The following is an 11,957-nucleotide window of genomic DNA, read 5'->3' on the forward strand; positions in this document are numbered from 1 at the left end:
TGACGTGTAAGTCATATATTGGTTGTGGTGACCCAGTCAGCTCACTGGCGCTGTCAACAGGCAAAAGTTTTCTGTCCGATCGCCTTACTACTCATTTCACCCGCAAGTGAGCGTAGGACGCTCATCTAAGGGCTGATTTCAGGCACAATTCTCTTTTTTCGGTAGTTATTTTTGACGATAACTCTGTGCGGTGGCGAATTACGTGACCGAGGCGTAGCTATTCACAATGCCATGGTCATACTCATCTACAGTACTCGTGTTTACAGCGGTTAGCTCTCTGTAGTGGTCCTTTTGGTCTGTCCCGTTATATCCTGGAACTCCGGACCTTTCGCTGACGACACCACGTCACCAACTACACTGTTACCTGAAGGAAAAAGTACAAAGCGTTACCATGATCCTAAGACGTACCTTTTCACGAACAGGCACCGCATTGCATCATCCGCAGTGCGTGGTTGGTCAGGTGACCTTTGATCTATTCGCCGAGCTTCACACTTAGCTTGCAAATGTCTCATCACCAATCGAGGTAACATCACTGCGCGAACTGATGGTTTCAACTCGATTGGTGACGAAATATTTGCAAGCTCACCGCCAAGCTCGGCGAGCAAATCATCACTCAACGCACCCGGGCAACAAACATTGCAGTACATTCCCATCCGACCGTTTCCGGTCTTCGCATTAGTGCTCGATGTAGAGGATTTCTATTCCAATGCGATGACTGACTCTGAACACGACTAGTACATGATTTTGTCCAATTTAACTTCAACTTCCGTATTTCTCCCCGTCGCAACAGTTTGTTCGATCGACGATCTACATTTGACGAACCAATCCCGCCCAACATGCCGAATTCAATCCTCGACGTTGCCGACTTGTGATTCTCCTGTTCTGCCCTCCAGACATTACAGACAAAACAAAACCGACCAAGTCTTTCCAGTTAAGACTTACAGGAACGCTTGAATATTTTTGTGTAAAGATTATTTCTTTTCCTTTCAAGAAAGTCTTGTTTGTCATATCGAGGAAAACCATCATTTCGGGGCCACAGGAAACCCGATGCACGCATTCGCACGCAAACTAGTGCACCCCACCCCTCATTAAGTAAACTTTCTTGGTGTACGAAAAAGCAAGCCCCGCATTGAAGATCTCATTTGGGCCTAAACGAAATGGGTTCCTGGGAGGAGTAACCAAAACATCTCGGGCAAGAGGTTTCATAAACTCCACCGTACCGGTACCGGTTTTTCGTCCCAGTAGCACTGCATGGGCCAGGCTTGTCGCCACGAGACAACAGGTCGTTATAGAATGCGAATCCAAGTTCCATCAGAAACCTATCCCTTGGTGCTTATGTGGGACAAGACAGACGCCAACCAGAGAGTATATATCTTCCAGTTGTAGCACCCTTTCGGTGCCTAGCTGCCGTGCCACCCGAGGGAAGTACGAGGGCTAGGATATTGCCAGGTTGCTCAAGCCTAGACAGGGGAAGTCGAGAGGCAGAGGTCGGGTTCGAACCACGGACCTTCCAGTCCATCTCGCCCCCAACCAGAGGTTGATTGCTATCAATCTAACAGGAGGCAAAATATTCGAATAACTACTCACTGCTGCCAAGCTCAATCACAACTAACTACGGCCTTGCCCAAGCACCCATTAGAGAACTGCATTCGAATCTTGTGCGGTATCCTTTTTGGGAGCAACTGCAAACCAGACAGTGATACTTCTTTGAAAACTAAAGACCATAGCAGGATAAGCGAGTAAAATAAGCTTATGTCGACTAGGTGAACGATGAGACTAGCACCTTGATCGATAATAGATACCGTTGATTTGAAGCTGGTACCACAGAGATACCAAATATTCGCCCCTGTCGGACCGCGAAGGAATCGCGACAACCCCCTGGGCATTGTGAATTTCCCTTCTCTACCGCATAGCGAAGACCGCGAAAATAAGCTTTTGTCGACGCCTCATCGTGTAGACAACAATACAGTATACATCAACGCGCGATCTCGCTTAGTGAGTGGGCACCAATAAAATGATGTTTGTTCTACGAAACCGATAAACTGCGCTCGTCTAGCGCCAATGAGAGAACATGCTCCGATGATCATAAGTTTCCGATTCACATTCAATCGCGGTCACACTCCGGCGCGAATGTAGGCAAATTTAGGATCGCTCGACTATACAACTACTTCTGGGGATATACGAGTCGAATCTTAGCAGTCATGTGCGGTTGAAACCCGAACGGAGTGAACTTCAGCGCAGTCGGAAAGCCACACACTGCGGACAAGTTGATCATCACTGATTTGACGGTAGGCTCGAGCAGACAGGACCGTGAACGCTTTAGCGACTAGCAGTTGAGCGTTTCACAAGATCGAACGAAAAGAGGTGCAGTAGCTGTGCGACGACCCAATGTCCGACATGCCAAGTCTGGAATTTGGTCACTACTTATGACGACACGGATATCATGGGACATAACCCCTGTATGCTGAAAGGCTCAGCTGACCACAGCCCAACAGAAAATAAACAGCCTCTCCAAAAAACAATGCATTTACATCCTATCCGAAATGTATGATCCAAGCCAGTGATTTGGGAAAGGACTAGGGGATGGGGGGTCAGCACAAGTCCGTTTTTACACCTTGTTGAATGCCACAACATCCACCGATTGCACGTAGTCCTCAAATTCTGTCATCGCCTCCTCAAGGAAATCTGTGCCAACCTGTTGAGCCAGAAAAATAGGGAAGATATCGTTGAGACGGTCATTTAGAGTGAAATGCGCGGTTTGGCAAAGACAATTAATTCGATTCTGTTTAACTCTACGCACTGCGTTTTTTCATTGCAGTAGTTCACTTTTTTTAGCCAATGCTATGAAGCCAATTACTCACAAATATTTATAGGACCAGCGTTAATTTTCAGCGATCCTAGTGGACAGGGGAGCGGCTGATATGCGACACTCCTGCTTGGTTGGATTCGGTGGAAACATACGATAAAGAAGATGGTCTGGGGAGGATGTTACCCCCTCGATGGACGAGCGGACGATTATACTAAATAGGTTAGTTATGCTTTTTAAGACACCTACCTCGCAAGACAGAGGACTGATGAATTCGTGGAGATCCTCCCGCCTAGCTAGACCACACGACAAAGCACAATAGCACCAACTAGTAAAGTTGGTCAGTTGGGTGACTACCGCGTCCGTATATGAGAACCCTGAGGCTTGATACGTCAGTAGTTTTTAATGCCAGCAGATATGATCCGATCACATAGCCGTCGATATTTCAGCGTTAAAGCTATCGCCTTCAGTGTGTAGCGGATCTACTTCTTTATCATCTGGATGATGAAACCAACGTATTCAGTGCTTGGTTATCTCCCTCCTGTCCTCCCAATTATCGGTGATCGAAACATGCTCCTGGTAAGTGAAATGACTGACTTTTTAACATACCCAAATACAGACCACTAGTCTTCAATCGAGACCAAATGACTGAGGGTGACGCAAATAGTTTTATGTTAACTGCATTGCTGTAATGTTGAAGCGTCTGGAAAGACGGTTTTTTGTCTCTGGCAAAAAAGAGCTTGACGCACAAGGGCATTCCAGTTGATGTATGACTTGAATGTGTTCAGGAGCGGATTCACCAGAGAAGCCTGACAAGTCAGGTACACATTCACCTAAATAAACCTGTGGTCAAGGGTGGGTATACACATAGATAACAGTTGGGCTGCATTACCGTAAATGTTGTCACGTAAAATACTCAATCCGTTCCAGTAAAAAAAATGGGTGGCCTCACCTTATCGTCCTCCACGACGCAGGATATCTGAAGCTTCTTAATACCATATCCGACGGGAACAAGTTTGGACGAACCCCAAATAAGGCCATCTGCTTGGATGCTACGGACAAGACGCTCCATTTCAACTAGATCGGTATCATCACCCCAGGGCTTCACATCAAAAATGATGTTCGACTTGGCTACCACGGCAGGCTCTACAAATAGAAATAACGGACAAATCATTCAGATGGGATGAAAAGCAAAGTGCCTGTCTCAAACCCGCTTCGCATGCCTGGCACGCAACCAAAGAAACGCGAAGAGTGCGTTGAGATGTATCCTAGGGAGCTCGGCTGCCGAAAGCTGCCAGTCGGAGGAAAATGACGGAACGCAGCCACAAATCGAAACTACAGGGAGTTTCACAAGAACTGAAATGCATTGTAGGTAATCCATATAACTTTTTGCGCTAACGCAAGCAGTCTCAAGTACCGGGGGAATCAGGTATTGCAGGCCCATTGACAGGTACTCCTTATAAACGGGAAAATCCATCTGTGATCGAGCACACCTCGACGATTACACACAGATGGACTAGATCGAGCAAAAGTAACTAGTGAAGAATGAGACCAGGACAGCAGACAAGCTCAATGAAGAAACGTATTCCTGAAGGGTTAAGGAACTGTAGACGGTTGTAGCTGCAATGACCCTCGGGTACCTAGATGTCATGCCATCCGCAGGAAGCACAGCGGCTGAGATACTACCAGGTTGCCCAACCCTAAACAGGAGCAGTCGAGATGCCAGAGAGTGGGGTTCGGACCACAAACTTTCCGGTTAGTGAGTTCACCCCTTAACCACTCAGCTGAGACAGCTCGCTAGTTGGGGTGCGAACTTAGTGACCAGAAGGTCCGCGTTTGGAAACCAAAATCCACATCTCGACTGTCCCTGTCTAGGCGGTATTTCAGTTCTCGGGTGTCCTTTGGTTGGCATGAAAGGGAGTTTACAGCTGAACAATTATCTTAGTACTCAGCTATTTTGAGATCGATGCTCATCTGGAAGAATAAGTCAGGTTGCAAAACCTGCATTCGTGAGGATTATGCATTTACAGATGAATGAAGTTGAAAAGTTCATGCACCGGTTTCTACACAAACACACGCAAACACCAACTGGGTGCGATTTTCGAATAATGAAAGATCCATTGGTAGGGCACTCACTCGTAGCTTTTTTGGCCTCGTATTCTGCTAAACGTTCAGCTCTGATACGCTCCGCTTCGGGGTCTTCCTGATTAAAAAAAGGGAGAAAGGAATCATTCACATCAACTTTGCTAGCCACAAAATACGAATTCAAGAGATACTACTGTCAAGCTACAGATAACATATAATTGTGAGCAAAGACGCGGTCGTACCTTGAGGTTTTGCTTAGCTCATCAGCTTGGTCAGGCTGCAACTAAGTAGTAATTCCACGTCCTTTAGAGCTTGAGATTGCTCAGCAGTCATGGTTCGAAGCTAATGACCGAAGGGTCCGTGATAAAAATCCCATCGTTGCGTTTCGATTGCTACTCTCCGGGCTTGGGTGACCTGACAGTGTTCCAGCGTTCAGACTGTACGGCAGCAAAGCGCCAGAAGGGTGCTACGGCTGAACGATTATTGTTGGATTTTACTGTCTTCAGAACAATTCCGACAATAGCTAACTAGGTACGTTGACGATAAGCTCACGAGTGGGTTTATTTTATAACGCCATATTGCACCACTGGCTCACATCCTGTTCGAATGATCAGTCCTGCAGGCACCACAAAGCTGGAACCGGGCAAAATTTACTCCAAGTTCGATCAGGTCACAAAGTTCTGAACTGTGTGGGAGAACTTGACATTAGTGATGAGAGACCGTAAACTGCAAATGCGGACCAATCACAGGCTAGAAACGGGACAATAAACCTATGGTGGTGTGTGCACAGACAAAACATCCAAAGAGCCTCAATGATCAAACTATTGATGCGTCGGGTCCTATTGAGCGCATGAAACTCTCATTCACACTTTTTTGTGATGGAAACACATTCACTAAGACATTTTGGTGATGACTTTCACAGGGGGAGAACTGAGCCGTCTAGTGTTCCTTGTGTTCTTGCGGACGATCAGTCAGAACAAGCCTATGCGAAGTGCCTCGCTACACACAAGATCGCTAAAAACTCTTCGACAGTTCTTCTTGAGACCAATAACCAGCTACATCTCTTCTCGTTCCAGTACGGCAAAATTCAAAACTAACCTCATCATCTGAGTCAAACAGCCCGCCTTCCTCACCACCATCACCGGCAGGCTTTGCCGCAGGAGCAGTGCGGTCGAGCACCATCTGATCGAGCTCCCGCATCTTGCCCAACTGCACTTCAAGCTCCGATATTCGTGTGATAAGGGAATTGACCGCTAAAGAGAGAAGGCAAAGGCAAGTAAGTTACTGGGAGGTGTCTGAACAATTTAGCTCGTTCAGGTAGCGGCGGCTACGTCCCATTATACTGGAAGCTTAAATGCAACCCAGGAAAACGGATGACAAAAAGGCACGGGACCGTGATGGACCATCAGACAGTTGTGGTGATGCAAGAGATAATACATAACAGAAGTGCGCCGAAGGATAGCCTCAAAAGCCTCGTCAGCCAGTATCTGACCTTGTCACGAAATACCAGTGTTTACACTGAAACAGGACGAAATAAATTGGTTGGGAGAGATAAGCACTAGCATGGACGGTGGTTGATGGTGATCGAAATTCATGGTACACGTTCTTGAAAGCCAAGGCTGCAACCACATTACCGTACCGTTCAGTCGTGCAACTAAGCGGAAGTAAAACCTTGACTCAATTACGCAAAACCGAACGGTTTGTCAAATGCCCCTAGTTGTCTAGAAGTGGTCTCTTTTTACAGTCCTCTTTTTAAGGGAGAAATGCCACGGGAATAGCATTCCCTTGGTCGACAGCTTTTCTGTAGGGCATCAGTTCTATAGGGGAGAGAATGCTTGTTTTAGCCAAGGTTCCCTATTCTGGGATTCCTATGGGCCGGTCACGGCAACAGATTTCATATCAAGATATCTGTCTGTATCTCACTTCAGGTGATGAGATTAGACGAAGGACTTCCATGAAGTCGACCTCATTAAATCGGCGCCTTTACTCATGGACACCTTTTTTTAAGGGAGTGTAAGCATCCAAAAGTTGACCCATGATCAGCGTGCCATAGTGCGTATTCGCGGAACAGGGTGTGGCACCATGTGCAAGCTGTTGATATCAATGGAATAAGACAGGCGGACAAAGACGCACATGCAGATGAACGAAGACGAACTTAGGAGCTGCTGAGCGATCGCAGTGGTTGTCACCCAGCTGTAGACAACGAGTAACACAATCTACCGTCTGCAACACCAAAGATTTCATTGTGTGATGCATGGATTGGCTTTGTTAAAGCAGGTCACACCCTCGGAGGTAAGACGGAAAAAGTCTCACTGGCTAACGGATAGTTCCGTGATGAGTGGATTCATCTTGATTTTCCGTAGAACGCACTAAAACCACATGCGATCCTACGGTGCGACCTCATGAAACTTGTCGAAACTTGACCATACTGGGGAAACACTAATACACTTGTAAGCAATGTTTTCTAGAGTTCCATTTGTTTGTGCTGTGCTTCAGAAAACCACAAAAATTAGATTACGACAACGTCCTGGGGCTGAGTGAGTCAAAATCGTTTAATACGATAATCATGGGACAACCAACAAAATAAGGTTGGCAATGTTTTTGAGAACGAAATCGTGACATGACGATAAACACATTATAGGGAGACAAGTACTGTAACTTGGAAGACTCACTTTTCTCAAGTTCGTCAATACGGCTTGTGTCCAAGGCACGAATAAGGTTCTTCTGCTAGGAAAGCAAGCCACAAAAACATAATTGGGGTGAAAATTCTGGCGTCAGCATACTCGGCTACCTAGTGCCGCCAAGTGTTGGTTGCTGCTACTATTGATTTGGATAAGGATTGCTGGCGTGAGTAAAAAACTGACTCAGTATCATAACCACCCTAACAAGACAGGTTTTGAGTGGGTGAAGATGCATCGCAACGTATTGTAGTTCAGTATACATAAGATGATCAGAAGTACCCCTGTTTGACTTATAGCTGCGTCTAACTTTTCAAATCCCGAAGCTTCAGTTCGGATTTCAGTCTCGAATTACTGGTAAACATTCCCCGTGGAGACTTGGGGCCAAAACAAATGATATACATCAACAAAGCATTTGTTAATCGTAGTGATAGGAGTGGCAAAAGCACAAGACCCCGCGTCCAGGAAAGTGGTGCTCTGTAGGATGAATTCTGAAACACTTATTCTAATCAGTGGTTACTCAGTGGTTAGAGCACCAATTTCTGACCGCAGGATCTGTGGTTCGAACTCGGCCTCTGCCTCTCGGCTTCCCCTGTCTAGGTTTTGGCAATCTGACAGTATCCTAGCCGTCGTGTTTCCTTCTGGTGGCATGGCAGCTAGGAACCGAAAGGATGTTACAGCTAAATGATTACCTTATCGTATTTTATTCCCCGTCAGAAAAGGTCGAAACTACGGAAGTCATGTGAAGGATGTCAAATTTTTCGCTTCAGAACTATTCCGCGAAGATACATTGATATGGCGATTGATATGGAAGAGGGACGATATTGTTGTTGTTAGCTGGCTGTTCTGCTCACATCACCAGTGTTGAATACTGAAGTTACACTGTCGATGAAGATGAGCATACTAATCATGTCATACCAAGCTCAACAGACAGATTATGACCTGGCCAGAGCTGTCGCACCCTTTCGGTGCCCAACTGCCATGCTACCCGAAGGTTGAACGAGGGCTGGGGATACTGCCAGGTTGCCCAAGCCTAGACAGGGGAAGTCGAAAGGCAGAGGTCGGGTTCGAAACACCGACCTTCCGGTCAGTAAAGTCCCACTCTAACCACTTGGGCCATCACGCCCCGACCTGAGGAGAGACCAGTAAACGCACCCGGGCTGAAAGTATTTGGACATATTACCGAGAGGTATGAAGAGCCATGAGATCGATGGGGTTAGTGTATATGTTGACCCAAAACTGAAACCCGTCTGAAATACTGAAGCGCTGTAATGATCTTGCGTAATCATGTTGGCCGTCTGCAGTCACCGTCGACTAATTTGGAGCTACGACCGCAACACAACATCAAGACCGCAAGTTACAGGTACCGGGTAGGCCACTTAAGGTGGCTAAATGAACGGCTCACTTATCAGGGGTCATCTCGAAGACAGTTATTTACTGTTAAGCAGCTAGGCTCATATGAACTAACGCTAGCTGGGCGCAGTGGTAGGTAAGTCGTAGGTAAACCCTAAAGTACTCAGATGTACTCAAATATAAACATTTCGGCGCACGGCTTGCCTACAGTTTCTGACGAACGAGTCAGAGTTGCCTCTGTGTAGTTCATCTGGCAACGTCGGTGAAGGAGTCTCACAAGCGGAAAGTTGATCGCTGTCTGCTTGTCGTGTCTGCTTACGCCCCAACTGACTGCAGCTCTGACACCAGCAAAGACAAGCTTTATGACACCTTGAGTGCCATGTTGCGACGAGCTCAAAGCTCATATATCTTTTCAGTTGCAGGAGATCTGAATGCACAAATGGGTAGAATTAACGCGTGAGATTCAACTGGGTAGTCGACTTGTATTGAACTCGGTATGTACGAGCATTAGCGAACGACTGTTTTAACAATGCACTGAACACAAGCTGTTTTCAGGTTGTCATAATATCCGAAACAACTGGATCCGTCTGGTCACTTGGTGCCATCCACAAACTCAAATTGATCCCATCGCCATCAGTTGCACTGGCGCGGATGAACAACTAACGTTGTTCGCTTTATAGCACGTGTGGTTTCTGACTACACGCTCATCCCGAGTAGCTTCTCACTCCGTTTTCCATGGCGTAGTGAAGAGTGGACAAATCGTTTGGCAACTGAGAAACTGGCAGATTCGAATGTTAGACGAATTACTAAAATCACTTCCGACTGTTCTACCATCAGATATGAATTCCTTCCGGAACAAAAGCGCCGCACCCATGCACAGTGCTCGGATTTTTTACTGTGGTATAGCGCTACCAGGTCTGTTCAAGCATTGGATATCAGACAGAGTATTGGCACTGCTTAAATTTGGGAGAAATGTTCATACCAGCTCCTGAAATAGCTAAGTCCGACGACTTATAGATTTAACGTTGCGTGCCCACAGAGCATAAAGCATGGGAGATTAAGAAAATGGGAGAGGCCGGAGGCCCAGAGATTACTTTAGCTGATTTTCGCGATCGGTCTTCGGAAACTGCCTGCGAGCGAGAAAACCAAAGTGACAAGACCATCTTGGATAAGGGATGCCTCGAATGCTGGGTCGAGCATTCTGGGAAACAATCCTCGTTCCACTCAGCCGGATCCCGGAACACCTGCTTCGAGTGCTTACGATTGCATTCACTATATCAAGCACCACCGAGCTCCCGGTCCGGATGACCTACCCGCATTGTTCAAGGATGGAGGTGAAGTCCTCAGTCAGCGTTTGTCTGGTCTGTTCGCCTGCATCCGGGAACAGGAGACTGTCCCGTACAAATTGAATCGATGATGGTACCAGTCTTCAAGGAAGGGGCTCGTAGTGAGTGTGGTTATTACAGGGGGTCAGTCGGAAACTGGTTGTTACGAGACTCTTGGCGTGAATTGTTCTCCGCCACTTTATGGTGACCCATGTAGCATTGAATCGAGAGCAACAAGCGGAATTCCAGCATGAGAGGTGTTTCATCTGCCAAATCTTGACATTCCATCAGGTACATAAAGGACCCACAATTGGATGGAGGTAAGTCCTCAGTCAGCGTTTGTCTGGTCTGTTCGCCTGCATCCGGGAACAGGAGACTGTCCCGTACAAATTGAATCGATGATGGTACCAGTCTTCAAGGAAGGGGCTCGTAGTGAGTGTGGTTATTACAGGGGGTCAGTCGGAAACTGGTTGTTACGAGACTCTTGGCGTGAATTGTTCTCCGCCACTTTATGGTGACCCATGTAGCATTGAATCGAGAGCAACAAGCGGAATTCCAGCATGAGAGGTGTTTCATCTGCCAAATCTTGACATTCCATCAGGTACATAAAGGACCCACAATTTTGTATTCGTGGATTTACGAGAATCATTCCAATTACTTGACCTGCTCGTTTTCCCTAACACACACGCCCAGAAGGGAATACCCAGGAAGTTTGTGAACATGGTAAATTTTTTGCACTGTTGAACTTCCATTCCTATTCAATTCCGTGATCGAGGAGATAATATGATGTTAATAAGGGCTGAAGATTGTAATAAGGTCGTGCCCACAGGGCTTCACAAGCCGTGAATATAGCTTCCCTCATCTTATTCCACTCATCCTCCGAATCGCGACTAACATTGCCGTACACGTTTATCTCTGAATTTTTGAGTAAATTCAACCTGATATCGTTGGGATACAGAGGAATGAAATCAACAGCCTCATGTCAATCTCGCCACCATCATCATCATCATCATCGACAGCATGACGTCGGTGTTCAACACCGATGCTTCGCTGCCGTACAACTGTGATTTATCTGAAAGGGATATATTGTGAAGAAAAGAATGAAGGTGGACGGGGAAGGGACTTAGTGTTGACTTACTAGTCATTCCGAGGTGCCTGCACCTCCAAACACTCATTCAGGCAATCTGGATAGGAACTGACATTATCGCCACTGACAGCAATATCTCGAAGCGTCTACAACCAGGCAGTGAGGATCGCGCGGCCCCATCCTGAAAGGCGAGTAGCACTGATGCTTGCACTACAAGAAACTAAAATTCGTAATCAGTAGACGTCCACATGGCCCACGTTCACAGTTGGCTTGTAGTTAAAGGCCTCCAGGTAACGCAGTGTGAGTGCTCGTATTGAGAGATGGCAGCACTGATGCACTACAAGAAACTAAAATTCGTAATCAGTAGACGTCCACATGGCCCACGTTCACAGCTGGCTTGTAGTTAAAGGCCTCCCTCCAACGCAGTGTGAGTGCTCGTATTGAGAGATGGCCCAAGTGGTTAGAGCACGAATTTACTGACCGGAAGGTCCGTGGTTCGAATCCGACCTCCGCCACTCGGCTTCCCGTCTAGGCTTGGGCAACCTGGCAGTATCCCAGCCCTCGTTCAACCTTCGGGTGGCATGGCAACTAGGCACCGGAAGGGTGCTAAGCTGAACGCTTTC

The 11,957-nt window shown here is 46.9% G+C and overlaps 1 protein-coding gene across 1 annotated transcript in view; it reads right to left on the reverse strand.

Annotated features, from left to right (window-relative positions):
• Positions 1 to 1,333: 1,333 nt before the first annotated feature.
• Positions 1,334 to 11,957, reverse strand: part of T265_01102 (hypothetical protein) — a gene marked incomplete at both ends in the record, with an annotated part of 14,508 nt that continues 3,884 nt past the window's right edge. Inside the window, 6 exons of the mRNA XM_009165045.1 lie at positions 1,334 to 1,460; positions 2,613 to 2,695; positions 3,759 to 3,952; positions 4,943 to 5,009; positions 5,990 to 6,144; positions 7,564 to 7,618. Coding sequence (XP_009163309.1) covers positions 1,334 to 1,460; positions 2,613 to 2,695; positions 3,759 to 3,952; positions 4,943 to 5,009; positions 5,990 to 6,144; positions 7,564 to 7,618 — 681 coding nt within the window. The remainder of the gene's footprint in view (positions 1,461 to 2,612; positions 2,696 to 3,758; positions 3,953 to 4,942; positions 5,010 to 5,989; positions 6,145 to 7,563; positions 7,619 to 11,957) is intronic.

The sequence above is a fragment of the Opisthorchis viverrini genome (genome assembly GCF_000715545.1).
Source record: "Opisthorchis viverrini unplaced genomic scaffold opera_v5_11, whole genome shotgun sequence".
NCBI classification, from domain to species: domain Eukaryota; kingdom Metazoa; phylum Platyhelminthes; class Trematoda; order Opisthorchiida; family Opisthorchiidae; genus Opisthorchis; species Opisthorchis viverrini.